Source organism: Martes martes, assembly GCF_963455335.1.
Source record: "Martes martes genome assembly, chromosome: 12".
Taxonomy (NCBI): domain Eukaryota; kingdom Metazoa; phylum Chordata; class Mammalia; order Carnivora; family Mustelidae; genus Martes; species Martes martes.
Genome location: NC_137900.1, coordinates 9,475,685 through 9,493,078, shown reverse-complemented (window position 1 = coordinate 9,493,078; position 17,394 = coordinate 9,475,685). Strand labels below are relative to the sequence as shown.

At 53.2% G+C, this 17,394-nt stretch overlaps 1 protein-coding gene across 3 annotated transcripts in view; it reads left to right on the top strand.

Annotated features, from left to right (window-relative positions):
* KANK1 (KN motif and ankyrin repeat domains 1) overlaps positions 1-5,619 on the top strand; it is a 60,005-nt gene extending 54,386 nt beyond the window's left edge. For all 3 annotated transcript variants that reach the window (XM_080819669.1, XM_080819670.1, XM_080819671.1), the window contains 4 exons: positions 1,014-1,156; positions 1,706-1,906; positions 3,919-4,017; positions 4,599-5,619. In XM_080819669.1, the coding sequence (XP_080675795.1) occupies positions 1,014-1,156; positions 1,706-1,906; positions 3,919-4,017; positions 4,599-4,661 (506 nt within the window). In that variant the 3' untranslated portion in view covers positions 4,662-5,619. The remainder of the gene's footprint in view (positions 1-1,013; positions 1,157-1,705; positions 1,907-3,918; positions 4,018-4,598) is intronic.
* The last annotated feature ends 11,775 nt before the right edge of the window (positions 5,620-17,394 follow it).

The following is a 17,394-nucleotide window of genomic DNA, read 5'->3' as shown; positions in this document are numbered from 1 at the left end:
GAGACCGGGGCTCCCGTACGGCGTGTCGGTGAACCTAGGTGACCGCAGTCTCTGCGAATGACCGAATGTCACAGATGATGGGGAGCATCAGAGAGCTCGTCAGCTCACACGCTTCTCCATCACAGCTTTATCTTTCTCCTTTTCTATGTTAAAAAACATGCCCTGTGTTTAAATGCCACCATGTCTCTACCATTTAGTTATTTTTTAGCGTGAGGCAAGTGTTCATGGTCCCTTTTCTTCTCACTCCTCACAATAGAAACTTCCTGAACATCCTAACTGTATTTGGTCACACGTGAAAGCTTCTTTCCTGCACTTTCCATTCCTTTCATTTTATTAGATAGTGCTAAAGGAATTTGAAAAGGATAATTGAGCCCCCATGCCTCCTTAACAATTATAGGAATAGACAAGGTCTGGTCTGTTGTGCCTCTCAGTCCCTGGCAGTTTCTTACTGCATTTGCTCTCTGACTGCAGTTTCAAGAGCAGCTAGCTAGGAGTCACCAGGTTGGAACTCGGCTTCCAAGGGCCCCACATAAGTCAGAGGACCAAACTTGGGGTTTCAGAATGAGCCGTGATTTCCAAGTGGATGATACCATAGTGTTCCCTACACAGCCCTTCACAAATCCTTCATATTCATTGCTCTCCCTGCCTCCTTCATTCCAAAACCATGATCCCCTAAACACAGATGAATGTTCTCATCCCACATTATGTGGCTTCTTGAAAGCCATCATTACTTAGGACAACCCCCAGCCCTCTGGGCTGTTGCAGTCCAGGCACCAGTTGTAAACAGCCGTTAAGGCTTACTCTCACTTCTGCTGCTTCTGGACTCCTATGACACAAGAAAACCTTTTTGCTGTTGAATATGAAGACGCTCTCATAGTTCCTTCCAAGTCACTCTGGTACATGGAGCCCTGGAGGCTATTTCACAGGCCTCTTCCCAACCCTGTTCCTTTGGCCCATGGGGAGAAGGGTCGCTGTAAGAAGGTTTCTCCGTGACCAGGCTCGTTTCTCTGCAGACGTGTGTAACGTGGATCACCAGAACAAGGCGGGCTACACGCCCATCATGTTGGCAGCCCTGGCCGCCGTGGAAGCCGAGAAGGACATGCGTGTCGTGGAAGAACTCTTCGGCTGTGGGGATGTGAATGCCAAAGCCAGCCAGGTGAGCGCCCTTGCCACCGGGGTCCGTGCTCACATGGCTCCCACCCACGCCAGCCCGTGCCACCCCATGTGACTGGACACGCTGGTGACCTAGTGGCTTCAGTGTCACATGGTGCATGTCTCCCTCCTTGGCCCTGCCTCTGTTTGGAGCAGGGTGCGTGCACTGTGTAGGTCAGCCCACCTCAGGGCCCAGGAATCCCCACCATACACCTGGGGGTAACTGTTCCCTCAGTCTCTGATCCATAGTGTCTTCGTGCTGGGCACACAGTGGCCCTGGTCTAGTTGAACTTCTCAGTACCTTTGAACTTCCTGGCTCCTCGCTGCAGGGACTCAGACCCTCCTGGAGACAGGGCAGCACTGACACGCTACTGGATGATCTTACTTAGCTCGGCGCTCAGAACAAGAAACTATTTCTCTGTGCCTGCTGCCACCCAGTGCCAGATTATCCCCACGTCTGCTCTGTGCCCTCTGTCATCGCGCCATCCCCCCACCTCCCCCCTCTGGGTCTGTGCTGTTCTGCTGATACACCCACTGCCCTTCCTCCCTGCAGGCGGGACAGACAGCGCTCATGCTGGCAGTCAGCCATGGGCGGATCGACATGGTGAAGGGCCTGCTGGCCTGCGGGGCTGACGTCAACATCCAGGACGACGAGGGTTCCACGGCGCTCATGTGCGCCAGCGAGCACGGGCACGTGGAGATCGTCAAGCTGCTGCTGGCCCAGCCAGGCTGCAATGGCCACCTGGAGGACAACGTAAGTGAACAGACACGGCCTCCTCGGGGCCTGCCCACCAGGGGTCTGCGGGGCCCCTTGGCAGAGGGGCAAGGGCACATTCTCCACGCTGCTCATTGGGGATTTCGTGCTGTGGTCTGGGCCACGGCCCTTCCCAGCCAAGCACCGCAGCATCTCCTGTGTGCAAACTCCCACTCCCAGTAACTAGAGCCGAAGGCAGGAAGGTGAAGCCTCGGCACCAACGCTAGAGACAGGAGGGTGAGGAGCCCATCCTAGAGCCAGCACGAGGCAGGGGAAGGCACAAACGCCAGAGAGCAAATGGAGTGCAGGCGCCTTTCAGGTCCGTGAGGAGGAGAGGACCGGCTCCCCAGAGCGCTGGGGAAGCTGGATTGGTAGTTGTTCCAGGCTGGGGCTACTAGGTGACGAGAGCCAGCTGTCACCACAGTGAAGCACTTACCTGCCCCCAGAATGAACTCAAGCGTGCCCTTCACTGGGGCCCCTCAGAGGGACTCACCTGTGCCTCTCATCAGCTTGGCCCTCCAGACCGTCCAGCTCCTTCACGCACGTCTCCCGCTCCTGCTCTGGCTTTTCTGTCATCATAACCCCGATCTACTCTCCCCGTTCCCACGCTGTCCCTGTTCCAGATAACACCTTGTCTGAGAACCATCACAAGGAGTGCTTCTGCCTCTGCATGTCTCCAGGCCACAGGGGAGGAGTGCCCATAGGTGAAGGCACAGGCACTGATATCTGGGTGGTGCCCTGGGTCGAAATGCTGCTTTGGAAGGTTTATCTCCATGGAGCGTGGGTTTGGCCCAGAGCTTCCTTCAGCTCGAAACACTAGAAAGTTAGAAGGAAAATACCCTTTCTTACACTAAGTGTCGGATCCTGGTGGGCCAAAGCCAGCAGGCAGAGCAAACCAGGGCAGGCATTTACTCGTACCAAGGACTAGGGGGCTGACAGCGGGCATCTGGGTGGCACACAGCTCCTGGGGTGCAGAGGATGCAGCTGTCCCACGTCCCCTTAATTTGCGCGGGGCTACAGGGAGAGCTCCCACTTAGCTGTCCCTGAGAGTGGCATGTGTTGCATGTGTCTTGATTCTTGTTTGTTTGCTTTTACTTCTGCTTTTTCTTAGCAAAGAACAGCCTGTACATGTAGTAATAAGAGGCCCCAGAGCCACAGTGGCTTCCAGAGATGCTGGTCACCTCCAGAAGGACAGGGGAGGGAAGTGGGAGGGCAAATAGCTTAGAGAATTCCGGGTGGGAGGTAAGGACCCTAAGATGCTGACCACCCGAGAATTGTTTCCTGCTGCTAGTGACCAGAAGTACATCTTTACTCTAAGACTGGACAGAAAGTAAATGGCGCTGGGTTCTGGGTTTTGCTTTGTCCCTCCTTGACATGCATCCAAAGCTGGGCAAGTTCATGGACGCCAAACATGCAATGGAAACTGACTTCCCCATATTTAGTGTTTCCCCTCGGATTTTCATAAGATGTGTTTCTACAAGGCCGCAGGACGTGGTGACTGTGCGTGGATGGTGTCTGCAGCGGTTGATGGGGGCGCTTAGGGCCGGAGGATCCGCTCCCTCCCGAAGGGCAGCATTAAAAGATCCTTGGCAAGCAGCAGGGTGTCTAAACACACACTGTGGTGTTTCTGCTCGCTGTAAAGAGAAGCAGCACAGACACCTAGGCTTCCACCCCACCCTCTGCTACAGCCCCCAGCTGGTGGGAAGGGTAGTTGGGTGAGTCCCTTTTGTCGCCTTTGTCGTGGGTGCACGGGGCGCACACCACCAGGCTGACCACCACGAGGCGCAGTGGGGATGAGGTGTCGGTCCTCCAACTGGGACTCCACTCTGGTGGGCATAGTGCCTCATTGTAGCCTTTGGGCTTGGTGTGCGGAGGTCCAGAAGAGTCTCCTATGGGACTGAACAGATTTGGAGAACCTTACACTTCTTGGAGAGTTTTTGTTTTGCTACCTTTCAGTGGTCTGGAAGTTTGAGAAACCCACCCTGGCTTGTTTTTTCCCGTGTTCTCTTTAGGATGGCAGCACCGCACTCTCCATAGCCCTGGAGGCTGGACACAAGGACATCGCGGTTCTTCTGTACGCCCACGTCAACTTCGCCAAGGCCCAGTCTCCGGTCAGTGTTGTGCATTTGGCGCTCGTGAACGGGCTCAAGTCCAGGCCTGTGGGCCCCCTTCTTCAGGGAGTTGACAGGAGACGCAGGTTTTCTGAGGATTCTGGAACTGGGAGTTTTAGGCTGGAACTTAAGGGTTCGTGACTTTTGCCCCCCCAGATGGCCAGGTATGCTGCCAGGGAGCTCGGCAGAGACTGGGCCTCTGCTTGTCCTCAGGAGACAGATGCTCTGACGTCCTCCCATGAAGGGGTTAATTCTGGGCAGAATCATCCAAATGGCACCTGGTTCGCCCATGAATACACACTGCTACATTCCCGCGTTCCTGGTGTTTTTCCTCAAGCAGACCGTGAGCAGCAGCCCGTGGTCCGAGAGTCTGCCCCTCACAGGACATGGCCTCCCGGGGACGGCCGGACGCGGCGCTGCTGAGACCAGCTGGATCTGGATCCCGCGCCCCAGCTGCCCGTGCCCTGACACACACATGGTTGTCAGCCGTGCTGCACGGTGTTCCATTGTCACAGAGGACGCATCTGCCTGAGGTCACTTATTAACCCCCCCCCCATTTTTTCTCCTCTCCTGGTCTCTAGGGCACCCCTAGACTGGGAAGGAAGACATCTCCTGGTCCCACGCACCGAAGTTCATTTGATTGATTCTCTGCAAAAAGCCGTCCATTTCCATGCCTCTGTCGAGCTGCTACCTGTTCCTGTTGGGCTGACAGCTACTGAATGTACGCGCATTGTGCCTGAGTCCCCAGCACACAGACAGGAGGGCTGGCGCCCAGAGGGGCGTGGCGGAAGCTGAGCTGGCAGGAGCTGGCCACCGGGCCCATGCCATCTCCCTCCCGGCCCTCTTCCCGCAGCGTCGGGCTGCTTACCCCGGCTCTGTTGCTGTCGAGTCTCTGCTCCGTTATGTACAGCCGTGCGATATGGTAACCTGACCTGAGCGGGCAGCATCCGTTCCTTCTCTCCCTGCCTTTCCCCTGCCAGGGAGCATCGGCTTCTCACCGGCTTGGCGTTTTTAAAATGTTCCACGAGTATTTATATTGACTTAATGCGGAGCCATGGGAAAGCTCTCTGAAAATTCCATTCCAGGAAGGTCGTGCTGATTTGTGTGTGTGTGTTTACTCTTGTAAAGTAAGGCCGTTGAGATGACTGATCTTCACCAGCACCTTGGGCCTGGTCTGGTGGGTTTCTTGTTTAAAAATCAAAAACGAACTCTCGAAAAGTAAAACATTTATGAAAGGAGGTGTTTTCAGTTGGGTTAATTTAGGTGGATGTATTATATGACTTTTTATATAAAAGGTATCTATATGAAATTGACACAGTATTTTCAACTTTTATATTCCATAGTCATCGAGACATGCAGAACTACGTGTAATGTTACCATGTTTTTATTAATCATCGCGCAAGTCCGCGTCTAATGGCAGAGGTTGGATCTCATTAGAGGAATTGGCGATATATTTGCCTCTAGGGAAGCCTGGTGTAGTTCTCCACGTATTTATGGACTCCTTTCTACCACGTCACATTTACTTTGGTCTTACATGTATTTAAATGTTTGAAGTGCCTTAGATTCTTGCCATATTTTCCAAATAAAATTTCATTAAGCTCTTCTGCGTGTCCCTGCTCCTGTCTCTGACAGCTGTCTGCCCGACCCTGTTGACTTACGGCCCTGGAAGCCCAGGCTGATGGACCGTGCGGGCGGGGAGCACCAGCCTGCTGGTCTTGCACTTGGCTGAGAGGAGAGCACGACTCTGTTCACGCAGCTCTGCCCGGTACTCAGGTTGCCCATCAGGCGTTGGAAATTTAAGACCTCATTAGGCAAGCAGCTCATCAGACAGGTAATCTCCAAGCGGAGGCAACGAGTGACCTATTCTCAGATGTGGTGCAGTGCAGAACGCTGGCCTCTGGCCCTCGTTTTGGTTGCAGCTGCTGGGTGATGGCACCCGCCTTGCAGTCCCTTTTACAGAGTAAAGGGAACTGAGTCCGTCTTGTTTAAAAAAAAAAAAAAAAAAAAGGCATGGCAGCCAAAATGCAAATGAGGTGTTTGGGCACAGTCACTGGTGGTGAATTTTAACCCAGGCTGTTGGCAAGAGCCAGGTGCATGGGAGAAATATCACGGAGGTGTTTCTCACACCTTTCTCTATTCCTCTTTCCTTCCTCTTGTCTGTTCATGCCTTGCTGAGCTCAGGAAAGAGACCAAAGGACAGATTTTTTTCCAGCAGGGGTGTATCACAGTGCCTGTCCTGTTTCACGGGCTGGGAGGAATGCATCATTTAGAAAAGAACACAGAGGAGCTGTGAAAAGTGGCGCTCGAAATTGAAGCCAACTTGGGGCGGTAAGAGATATCCCCACCCCACCCCCCACCCAGACATCTGGGGCAGAAGGCCTGTCCTCTTCCTTGAGCCATGATCGAGGTCACAGCTACCTGGGGGCATGAGCGTCTTTGTCTGTCCCAGGAAAGATCCCGTGGCCCTGGGGTCGGGGCTAACATTTCATTCATGTAGTCCTTCAGGCTCCTTTAGACCTGAACTAGCATGGCAAATTAAGGCAGAAGAGCGTTGGTGTTTGAAGCAAAGTAGGTCTGTGAGTTTTCTGTCTCTTGACGGCATGGCATGCCTTTGGAGCAGGGAGGGCCGAATCTCAGTGGTTTGGAGGTCCTGGGAGTTTTGTTGTTTGAGAAAGGAAGGCATCCATGTTGTCCGGGCGTGAGAAAATGAGTTCCTCCACCTTTGTGCTCCATTTCATGTTTCTTATGCTAACTTTTACAAAACAGTGAGTGATTTTATCATGGAGTGGGGTCTCATTCGATCTGTGTCTAGCTTCTAGGTTTGCTGGCATAGGCCTTGTTTACGCTGCTAACACCGGGCACCTAGAAGGCATTTCATCTTGGCATCTCCGCGCATTATGGAGACCGGCCTGGTTCTCTCCTCCCTGGTTTATTGAGGCGCGAGTCCATCAAGGGATTAGTGGGAGGACACTTGGCCCCCTGAATGAGGCCGGCGTGGGGCTGGAGAATCTGGATGCAGTTTTCTGGCTGCCATAAAGAGAAGCCTGAACCTTTCAGTGACAGGCAGCCTCCTTCTTCAGACAGCCTTGCTCAAGGCCAGCATCTTCCCCCAGACAGAAGGAATAGAGCGGTGGGAACTTAGAGACTTTAATGTTAAGAAAGTGAAGCAGGACTGTCCTGCTGCCGTTGTGACAGCAGGACTAATCCCTGTGCGAGGGAGGTTGGGGTTGGGGTGCCTTGCTGCTGGAGAGAGTTACCAGGAGTCCCCCGATAAACCAAGTGTTGGGCTCTTGCATGTAAGTTGCCCATGTACTCTAAGGGGAACATTCTTACCCCCGACTTCTGTGGCCCCAAAACACAGCAGATAACGGGCTATCTCTCACAGATGGGATCCCGTCCCAACGGGTTCTTTGCTGCAGGGAGCCGTCTGCAAGCAGGGAGAGTTTGATTTTCATGGTGCTTTTGTGGGAACTCCTTTGCTGTGTGCGTGAGAACTGACGGTGGGAGCTGGGGGGAAATGCCAATGGTGGGTCCCCCCTCGAGGAGTAGCTTCCCCGGGGTTTCTCAGTGCGGCCTCTGGTCCACGCTGAGAACGGTTTTACCCCGGAATGACACGGCACTACCGTAGTTCTTTTCCAAATAAATTAGGCGGGGTGGAGAGAGCTGGAACAAAACAAGAAACAGGACGCCTCCTCTTTTATCTTTAATGTGTGAGGAGCCAACAGAACCCCTGTGTGGTGTTTGTCCACGTTTGGTGGCATTTCTGCAGCTCTAGAGCAGTCGTTTCTAGAAGGCCAGGAGCCACGGCTGCCATGATGGCGGGTGGGGGGGTTGCCCAGGACATGAGGGACGGCCACTGAGAAGGCAGACGGTTCTGCAGGGTTTCCTGGGTCCATCTCCTCCTTCCCCTCCTCCTGGAGAAGCAGGACCGCTCCTGCGCAGGAAGAAGGCGGTGACCCATGGCCCCGGCTTTGGAACAAAGAGAGCATTCTGTGAGAAAATTCTTTTTCACCAGAGACTCTTCTACTTTCTGCCATAAGGAAATTACTAATCACATGTTTGCTCTGTTGTTACCCAGCATGGCTGTAATTTAGAATCCCGCCGATCATAAAAATATATTTTCAGTCCATTTTGCTGAGGACAATCACCACAAAAGGATGTGGCTGAGCCGATGGCCACCCTGTTCCAAGACGGCTCACACTCACGCTCCCTCCCCGCCCGAGGCAACGGGCTGTTTCCTGGGGCAAAGCGCTGGGGCGTCACAGTCAGCTCTTGGAGCGTGAAAGGTGGAATTCGCACTTGCAGTGGTATCCCAGAGATACCCGGCCCGAGTTCCCAAGAGGATTTTGTAGAGAAGCTGGAAAACAAAATCCCATGTTTTATGGGTGTCTTTTTGATGTTGAGGACATTTTGGGGGAGGGGCTGGCATTTTAGAAAACAAGCTGCCCAGTGCCTCTCCATGAGCATCTTTTGATGATTTAATAGGTGCAAGGATGGGAACCGTATTCTTCCTTTTGGGTTATGGAAGCTGCGTAAGAAATAACTTAAAGACCAGATGCCAGTTTTTTCTTTGAGCCAAAGCAGGTTTTATACCTGTTCCCCACCCCCAACCCAGCAAGATCCAGTTTGCCTAGTGTTGGAACCACCTACAGGGGTGAGGCGGAGAGGGAGGGCCCCCGAGCACGGGTGGACAGGGTCTTCTCTGCCACCAGACTTGTCAGGCGGCTCCAGGCCAGCCCGGTGACCGCTGATTTCTCACGGGGTGGGCCACAGAGAGATTCTGCTCCCTCTGTGATGAAACCATGCGCTTAAGCAAACAGAGCATAAAGATGATAGTCACTAATGAGATTGGGTCCCTCAATCCTATCTGAAATAATGCCACCCCCCCCCCCACCCGGAAAAGCCAGTCTTCCAACAGGGAGTTCCCTAAGTTCAGCTTCAGTGCTTGGGTGTGACACCAGCTGCCGGGACTGAGAAGTTCAGGTGCCTGGCGGACCAGCACCGGTTGCATGAATGAGGGTAGAAACATCCTTGGAGGGCAGTGTTGAAAGTCAGGAGAATGTTACTGCTAGGGAGGGGGCGGTTCCCGAGAGGGAGCCTGGGAGGGGCTGGCAGGGCCCTACGGAGGGTTTGCTTCTTAGCCTGGACGTAGCTCTGCTCTTATGTTCCCTTTGCGGTAATTCAGCAGGCTGTCCACTCACAATTTGTGCCCCCTTTTTTTTTGGTAAGTATATTAGCTTCATTTTTTCTTTAAATTTAGAAGAATTTGAGGGGTTCCTGGGTGACTCAGTCAATTAAGCATCTGACTTGATTTCTCAGGGTCCTGAGATTGAGCCCCAGGTCAGGCTCCGTGCTGAGCGTGGAGCCTTGCTTAAGATTCTCTTTCCCTCTCCCTCTGCTCCTGCCCGCCCCCCACCCAACTCACGCATGTGCACACTGTCTTAAAAAAAAGATTTTTTTTTTATTTGAAAAATTTTCAGCAAAAAAGATCTTAGATGGGGAGGGTGTCGGTTTTGTAGATTTGAAGGTGAACAGGAACAGGGGTGTCTGGCTGGCTCAGTTGGTAGAGCGTGAGACCTTTGATGTCAGGGTCATGAGTTTGAGCCCCACGTTGGGGATAGAGCTTACTTAAAAAATTTTTAAAAATGGTGAGTGGGAATAAAATGATAGCCTAAAACTGGAAACATTGGGTCCCACCGTTTAACATTAATACACAGCTTTGCACACGATGGGTGCTGTGGCCCACCCATAACCTTGGATAGTAACGGTTTGGGCTGTTCTCAGACGTTCCAGTTCTTTCTCGGGGTACTCCCTGCCTACGTCTGAAGTTGGGCTTGACCACGTGACCTACGTTGGCAGATTGTGGGAATGTGAAAAGCCAGTCTGTCGCTGTGTCTCCTTCTCCCATCTTGTTCATGGAAGCAAGTGTTGAGACGGACTTAGCGCCTGCCCGGGTCCGCTAGTGACTGCGTGGAGCAGTGTCCTCGCCAGCCTATAATTCCAGGGCTGTCAGGAGCACAAATTTACCGTTATCCTGTCACGGGAAGGGAGTTGGCGGGTGATTCATCAGCACGGCATGACTTAGGTTTTCTTTATTGATAGCAGAAATCGGTTTTGGGAAGTGGGTGCTGCTGGACCCGAGTGGCTGAGTAGGTGAACTGTGGACCGCAGGGGCACGGGCTCCGTGGACTCGGTCAAGGACACAGGAAAGTAATGCACACTTTTCCTTATTTTCCCGAGGCTGGCACATGCTACCGTGCTCGATGCACAGGGGAGTGGGTAGCCTGTTACATAGACGCCTTGGGGAGCAAGGACTAGCTCTCTGGGAAGGACGGCTATTTTCTGTGTAGCTGGGGAGGCCAAATGTATCTCACAAAAGTGTAGTTCTCAAACCTGAATCAAAATCCTGAGGAGGGCTTGTGACAACACAGATGAGTTTTTGATTCAGTAGGTCTGGGAAGAGGCCTGAGAATCAGCATTTTTAAACCAAGCTCCCCGGTGATGCTGCTGTGGGTGCTTGGAGACCACGCACCGGGAAACACTGCTCGTGGGGAAGGAGTGTTCCAAGTAGACTCGTATCTCAACCACTGGCACCCGATGTGTAGGCATCCCCAGTGTCTGTAGTCTTTAATCTTGCTGGGCTTTGTTTATAATTTCCAATGACTGAGACTTCACGTGTCACTTGTGCACTACGAGCCTCTTGCTCCCTGATTTAAAAATCAAATTTTGCAAAGGTGCAGCTGCCTCATGGCAACTCTTTCTTTCTCGACCTTGTGTAATATATCAAGTGTTAATAAATCCTGTGTACCTCGAGAATTGGGTTTTAGAACCCAGCCAGAGCCCTGGACTTGAATCACAGCAGTCTTGCAAGAAAAATGACACACTCATTACACTTGGAAAGGAAGAAAGCCTGATTTGTACTGATCTCACTGAGTCTCTCTGTGTGGTGGCTCCCTTCCCCCCACCATGAATGCTCATTTAAAAATCACCATCTCCTCCTGAAACCACAGTGAGGCACCAAGGAGAGTGTGTCCTGTGTGGCTGTCCCCCCAGCTGCCGTCCCTGAATTCCTCTCTCTGTTCCTGTCCTGCATTGCACAGAGGCTCACAGTGGTTTCGCTTGGCAGAGCCAGGCCAGCAGTCATTCTGGAGGCTCAATGCCAAGTTCTGAGAGACAGGGGCATCTGTGAGGGCAGGCCCCAGGGGCCCACGGGACCAGGAACCAACTCGAGGTGTCTCCCCACCCACTGACACGTGTCATGCATGTCCATCGCTTTCGGGTCAGAGACTCAGTTAAGACAAGTTAAGAAGAGGGAAGGGAAAATGGTGTTGCACAGGGAAACTGGAGGTAACTTGTTTATATCCTCCCCCACCTATAAATTGATCTCGGAGAGACAAGACTCCCTTTCAGGAAGTGTGCTTGCCGACACGGATTGATGGCAGGCCTTGAATGACCAGAGAACATTCCTGAAGCCCCTCCCGTGGCCCCGTCCAGTCATTGTCAGGGTAGAGCCGGAAGCATGCTGTTGATCTTATAAGCCTGTGGTATTTTCTGGTCCACGTAATACTTTAAAAAGTAGAATGGAGTACTTTTATGTGTCTCTGTGTGTTCAGGGTTTGGGGACTCCGGCTCAGGAGGCCGACCAGCCTATGATTGCTAGAGCAACAGACTTGGTTTCATGAATGCGTCCTGCCAGAGGTGTGTCTGTGCTTCTGAGCCACGCTGAAATTAGGGAAGCCAAACGCTGCCACCACTCACCTGTGACACCCCTCCGTGGTCTGTACACATGCCGAGCTCTACAGGAAGAGGAGTTCCGTCCAGATGCCAGCCTGAAGAACAGTGACTACTGCAAACAACCACCCCATCTGGGCAGAGGACCCCTGCTCTCTGGAGTCCGTGGAAATACGGAGAGGCATGACCTTGCAGGGCTTTGCTTCTCCCCGCTCCGTCCATCTGACACCTAACAAAAGAATGACTTTTCACTTCTTGCTGTGGTCATTCTTTGGTTTCTACGAGGATACTGAACACATCTGTCGAACTGAAGGCCGGGGAAAGATCTTCAGCTCGAGGTAGTGCAAGCAAAGACCAATGTGTAGGGACCCATTTTATTTGAAGGTGAAAGTTGCCGCTGACGATTCTTCCAAGGCTGCGTCGTTCTCCGATTTATAAGTGTGCACATCCGTGACTTTAGCCACAGTGATGCTGTGTAACAGAGCCCACAAAGCCTCCGCGGTATATAGCCGTGAGCATTTATTGCTCACGGGTCTGGGAGGGGCCCGCCGACCGCTGGCCCTGCTGCTGACCGTGGGCCAGTCTCACGTGGGGCCATCAGCCGAGGGACGCTGGCTGCGCTCCGGTAGCTGAGCTGTTTCAGCTCTGTGACTCGTACCTTCCAGCGGAGTAGTTCAAGAATGTCCTCAGATGCAGGGAAAGCGAGTGGACAAGGCTTCCCCAGGCTTCCGTTCAAGGCCAGCGCCCCATCATTCCACAGCATGCTTTGGGCCCAAGCAAGTCCAAGAGCAGCCCGGGTTCCAGGAGATTGGGAAACAGGTCAGGCCTCTGCCGTCAGGAGAACGGCAGTGCCGCAAGTCGGGACGTGTGTCTTCAGACGGACTAAAGGATGTGGAGCCATAAAATGCAGGAAATATTTCACAGTGAGGTCCTTCCCCTTGATGGTTCTGGCCAGGATTTGGGGTGTTGCTCAGGAGACCCATTGCCCTCCTTAAATACCTGCGGGAAAGTGTGGAGACAGAAAATCTGGTCCCTCCTTGAGGCCAGCTCATATTTGCAGAGCTCTTGCACGGTCGGCCCCTCCTGGAAATTTCAGCCGTCCCCTCGTCACTCCCGTGATCATCGCCGTGGGGGAGCCCCTGACTAGACTCGCCAGCCACGGAGCGGCCTAGGACTATGAGAACCTCAGCAGCACGCAGAAAGTGGCAAACTGGACATTGTGGGGTGGCCATCCAGAAGCAGCTGGAGGAGAGGATGTGTCCGAAGAGTCTTGGGAGCTGGTTTCAAATGCTGTTTGAGGAGCGTCCGTCAGGGCCAGACACGACGGAGGAAGAACCTCCATTGCCCCAGCCCGGCCTTACCCAGGCGCCTGTCCACAGCCTTTGGCTCCCTGCTGACAGGATCCAAGCGGGGACTGGCGTGAGTCATGGTAGAGCCCCTTAGGGTTCCAGCTAGAAGCAGGAATTTCACCCCAGGCCGTGGCTGCCTCCCGCAGCCAACAGGCAGGGCTCCGTGATCATGTCTGAGATCTCGTCCGTGGACTTGTTCTGAGGCGGTCTGAGCACGTGAGTCGGGCACGGTGTCGGGACGGTTACCTGCCCTTGGGGAGCTGGTCCCAGCCTAATGTGTCCCACCGAGCTGCGAGGTTGGCTGTGCCGGCGGAGGGGCTGTGCGTGCGGGCAGCCGGGGGAGACAAGCGCTTTGGCACTTGCTAGTGCAGTGAGGGGACCTCCTCGGGGGCGCCCAGGGGGCTGAGTCAGTGAAGCGTCTGACAGCTCGTGATTTCGGGTCAGGAGATGGGGCCCCACGGCAGGCTCTGCGCCCAGCAGCCAGTCTGCTTGGGAGTGTTTCTCTCCCTCTCCCTCTGGCCCTCCCCCTGCTTGTGTGCTTTCTCTCTCTCTCAAATAAGTCTTTAAAAAAAAAGAAAGAAAGAAAGAAAGGAACTCCTCACTGCTTCAGGACGACATAACCCTTCCAGCTGCTCTGGATAGAAGCCGTCTGCCGAATCTCCTCAAAATCCGGAGGCGCGTGCTCCCGGTTCCACCGTCAAGGGCGAGCCTCAGGGTGGCGGTCACACATCTGAAGGGCGGTTTTGCAAACAGGGAGAAGAGGAGTTCTGTCCTGCTCCGGGAGGGAGCAGGTCCGAACCCCGAGCCGGAAATCCAGCTCCCAGCTCACAAGGCATTGTGTTCACCACGGAAAGGGTGAACCAGGAGAAGCTCATTCAGCGAAATCAACTGAAGTGGGAATGGGCTCTGCTGGCACTAAGGGACGTGAGAGCTTGCACGGGCCCCCTGAGGTCCCACCAGCCCTGACACTGCTGCTTTCCTCTTGAGCCACCAACTGGGTCACTCTACTCCCTGCCCAGCCTGACCGATGAGCTCCCCCTAGTGGCCAGTGATGGACACACCCCTGCATGAGCCAGTCTCCCAGGGACCATGTCAGCCCAACAGAAAGTCATGGTTGCAAAATCAGTGTTCCCACAAGCACTCTTTAAAAATCCAGCAAATCTGGAATTTCAGATGTACCAAGTGTAGTAATGGTTGGTAATAGTTAATGAAACCACATTCACACTCACGCGCACCCATGCACGCCTGTACGTTCTAGGTCACAAGGTAAGATGTCTTGGTGATGATGGACAGAGCAGAAGTCTAGGAAGTTTGCAGGACCCAGGTCCAGGACACCATACAGCCCCGTCCATCAATCTCTGTACTTCCTCATGAGGGATGCAGGGAGGAATCCTCTCGAGCACCTGTTGTGACTCATTCTGAGTCAGGGACCCCGGGGTGGGGTGGGGTGGGTGGCACAAGGTGGAGAGGATCAGCCCCTCCCCATCTGGGGGCTAACGACATAGTTGACAAGCAGCCACACCCACGTAAAGAAAGACACATTGTGGTGCAGCGGGCACCTGAGAAGGATGGTGGGTGGAGCCCGGGGTAGGCAGGAGAGCTCCTGGGAAGATTCGTCCAGACTTGTGTCCTAAAGGAAGCAAAGGGCAGGGCAGTGCCCAAAAGAAAGGGAGTCTACCTCCTAGCAGGCTGGCTCTGGAAAGGGCTTTCAGGCTAATGTCACCACCCCATTTTTCCTCCTGCTAACCATTTATGGCCTCATGGACGATAAAAGTCCAAAGTTTATAGCAAGTCCCTTTCTTTTTCAAAGCTCATTTCTCCCTCTCTTTTTTGACTTCTTATGTTTGATTTTTTTTCATTGCGGTAAAATATGGATAATGTGCAGTTTGCCATTTTAATTTTGAAGTCTGTAACTCAGTGGCATTAAGTACATTCGCACTGTTGAGTAACCATCGGCACCATCCCATCTCCAAACTTACCACCCAAAGCAGGAGCTAACCATCAAGTGGTAACGACCCACTTCCCACTCCCGCTGGCCTCTGGTAGCCTCCATTCCACTTTATTTCTGCAGATTTGCCTGTCCGGTGTATTTCACTTAGTATGACATCCTCCAGATTCATCCGTGTTGCAGCAAGTGTCAGACCTTCATTCCTTCCCATGGCAGGATAATACTGCTTTGTATGTATATGCCAAGTTTTGTTCATCCATTGTCCTTTGTTGGCCACTTGGGTTGTTATCACCACCCCACAATGAAGGAACTGGGGCGCCTAGACGGCTCAGTCGGTTAGGCATCCAGCTCTTGGTTTCAGCTCAGATCGTGATCTCAGGGTCGTGAGATATCAGACTCCCCATTGGGCTTTGCACTCAGCACAGGGTCTGCTTGAGATTCTCTCTCTCTTTATGCCCCTCCCCCTGCTCACACACTCTCTCTCTGTCTCTCTAAATAAATAAGTCTTTTTAAAAAATCATAAAACGAAGGAACTGAAGCTCTGAGTGGCTCAGAGTTACCCAGTTACTTCATGGGAAGCCTGATGAGAGAGTCCGTGTCTCCCGCCTCCTAGGCCGAGGTTGCCACCACTCCAGACTAGTAGCCCGGTAACCCTTTATTTCACATTCTGCTCTCGTTTCAAATAGTGAGGAGTACCAGGCACTCCTCTGAGTGTTTTATCTGTGTTAACGCATTTTCTCCTCACCATGAACCTGCAAGGTAGATGCCCGCCATTACTTCCCCCCCCTTTTTTTTAAAAATTTTATTTATTTATTTTTTACAGACAGAGATCACAAGGAGGCAGAGAGGCAGGCAGAGAGAGAGGAAGGGAAGCAGGCCCCCCGCCGAGCAGAGAGCCCGATGCAGGGCTCGATCCCAGGACGCTGAGACCATGACCCGAGCCAAAGGCAGAGGCCTTAACCCACCGAGCCACCCAGGTGCCCCTACGTTCCCCTTTTTACAGAGAAGGAAACAGAAGCTGAGAGGTTAAGGAACTTGCCCAACATCACACAGCTATTAAGTGACAGAGCTGGGCCAAGAACCAGTTCCAGAATCCCTGCTCTTACTCCAACCCACTGCCCCTCTTGTAGAGAGAAAAGCATTCTTCACCAAAGCAGTACACCCTGTGGGATTGTATTTCTAGTGTTAGAGACTCGAATTCTGGAGAGGAAATCAACCCAGCTGCCCTTTTTCTGAGATTAACTTGGGAAGACAAATTTATTCCAGGGAAAAGATTACGAGTTGAGTTACACCTGCCTCTTTTCAGCAGATGTCTGTGGCCTCAAATCTGCATGGGACATGATCTAGGAGCTACAGGGCAAAGGTACATCCTTCAGGCCCAAATTTGGTCCCCTAAATATTCTAGAATCTGCTCATGTACATTTGCCCCAGTTTGGTGTAGGTCGTGTGACCTGTCGACTCAGGAAGACAGAACTTTCTAGAACAAAACCCCCCAAAATAGCTGCTTTCTCCATGTCTGTTCTACTTAGAAAAGCAAGTGCTAAGGAAACCACTCCCACCCTCAGGAGGGCGAATATAGGAGTCAGGCCCACAGTCCCCAGCCAAACAAGCAAGGGCGCTTACTGAAGGGCCCTGCCGAGAAAACGTCTCATTAGAAGGTCTGGGCCCCGGGGGACTCTGTGTCCTTGCCGTGTGGCTGGCTGAGCTCTCCAGGTTGTGGGTGGTTTCAGCCAGTAAGTCTAAGGACTTCGGCTGGTCGGTCAACAAGAACAGAACATCAGCAGTGGCTTTGATAAGACTCCTTCAAGGTGCCCTTGGAAACCAACCAGTTTGCCGGCTTCTACCCTTTCCTGTGAGGCGCAGACCGCAAGACAGCAAGCAGGGCACGGGCACACTGCTGCTTTATGAGTCAGTCATGCTGAATTTCCTCTCTTCAGCCTCACCGCCCACCCACCGCCAGTGGCCCACGGCTCCTGCATGAGCAATGAGACACCACAGAAATCCCGGTGATGCAGGCAAGGAGAGGAAGCCGGTCTTCCTGCCGCAGGTGGAGCGCTCCAGCTCCAGAACTGTTCTCTGGTCCCATGTAAATAACGCTGGTGACACCCCCGTCTTGCCCACAAGTCTTCACAGAGGCGCCCCCTTGAGTCCTCATGACCCCATCCAGAGCCCGGGCAAGAAAGGGCCCGTGGAAGGGGGAAACCCGAGCAGGCTACGCGGCACCCTGCCGGGCCTGCACCAACCCCAGGAGAGGCACGCAAGCACCCCACCTGTTACATACAGGTCCTGTGACTTGACCTGGAAGAGAGAAACTTCTGGAAGGAAAGCCAGAGAGCCTCCATAGCTGCT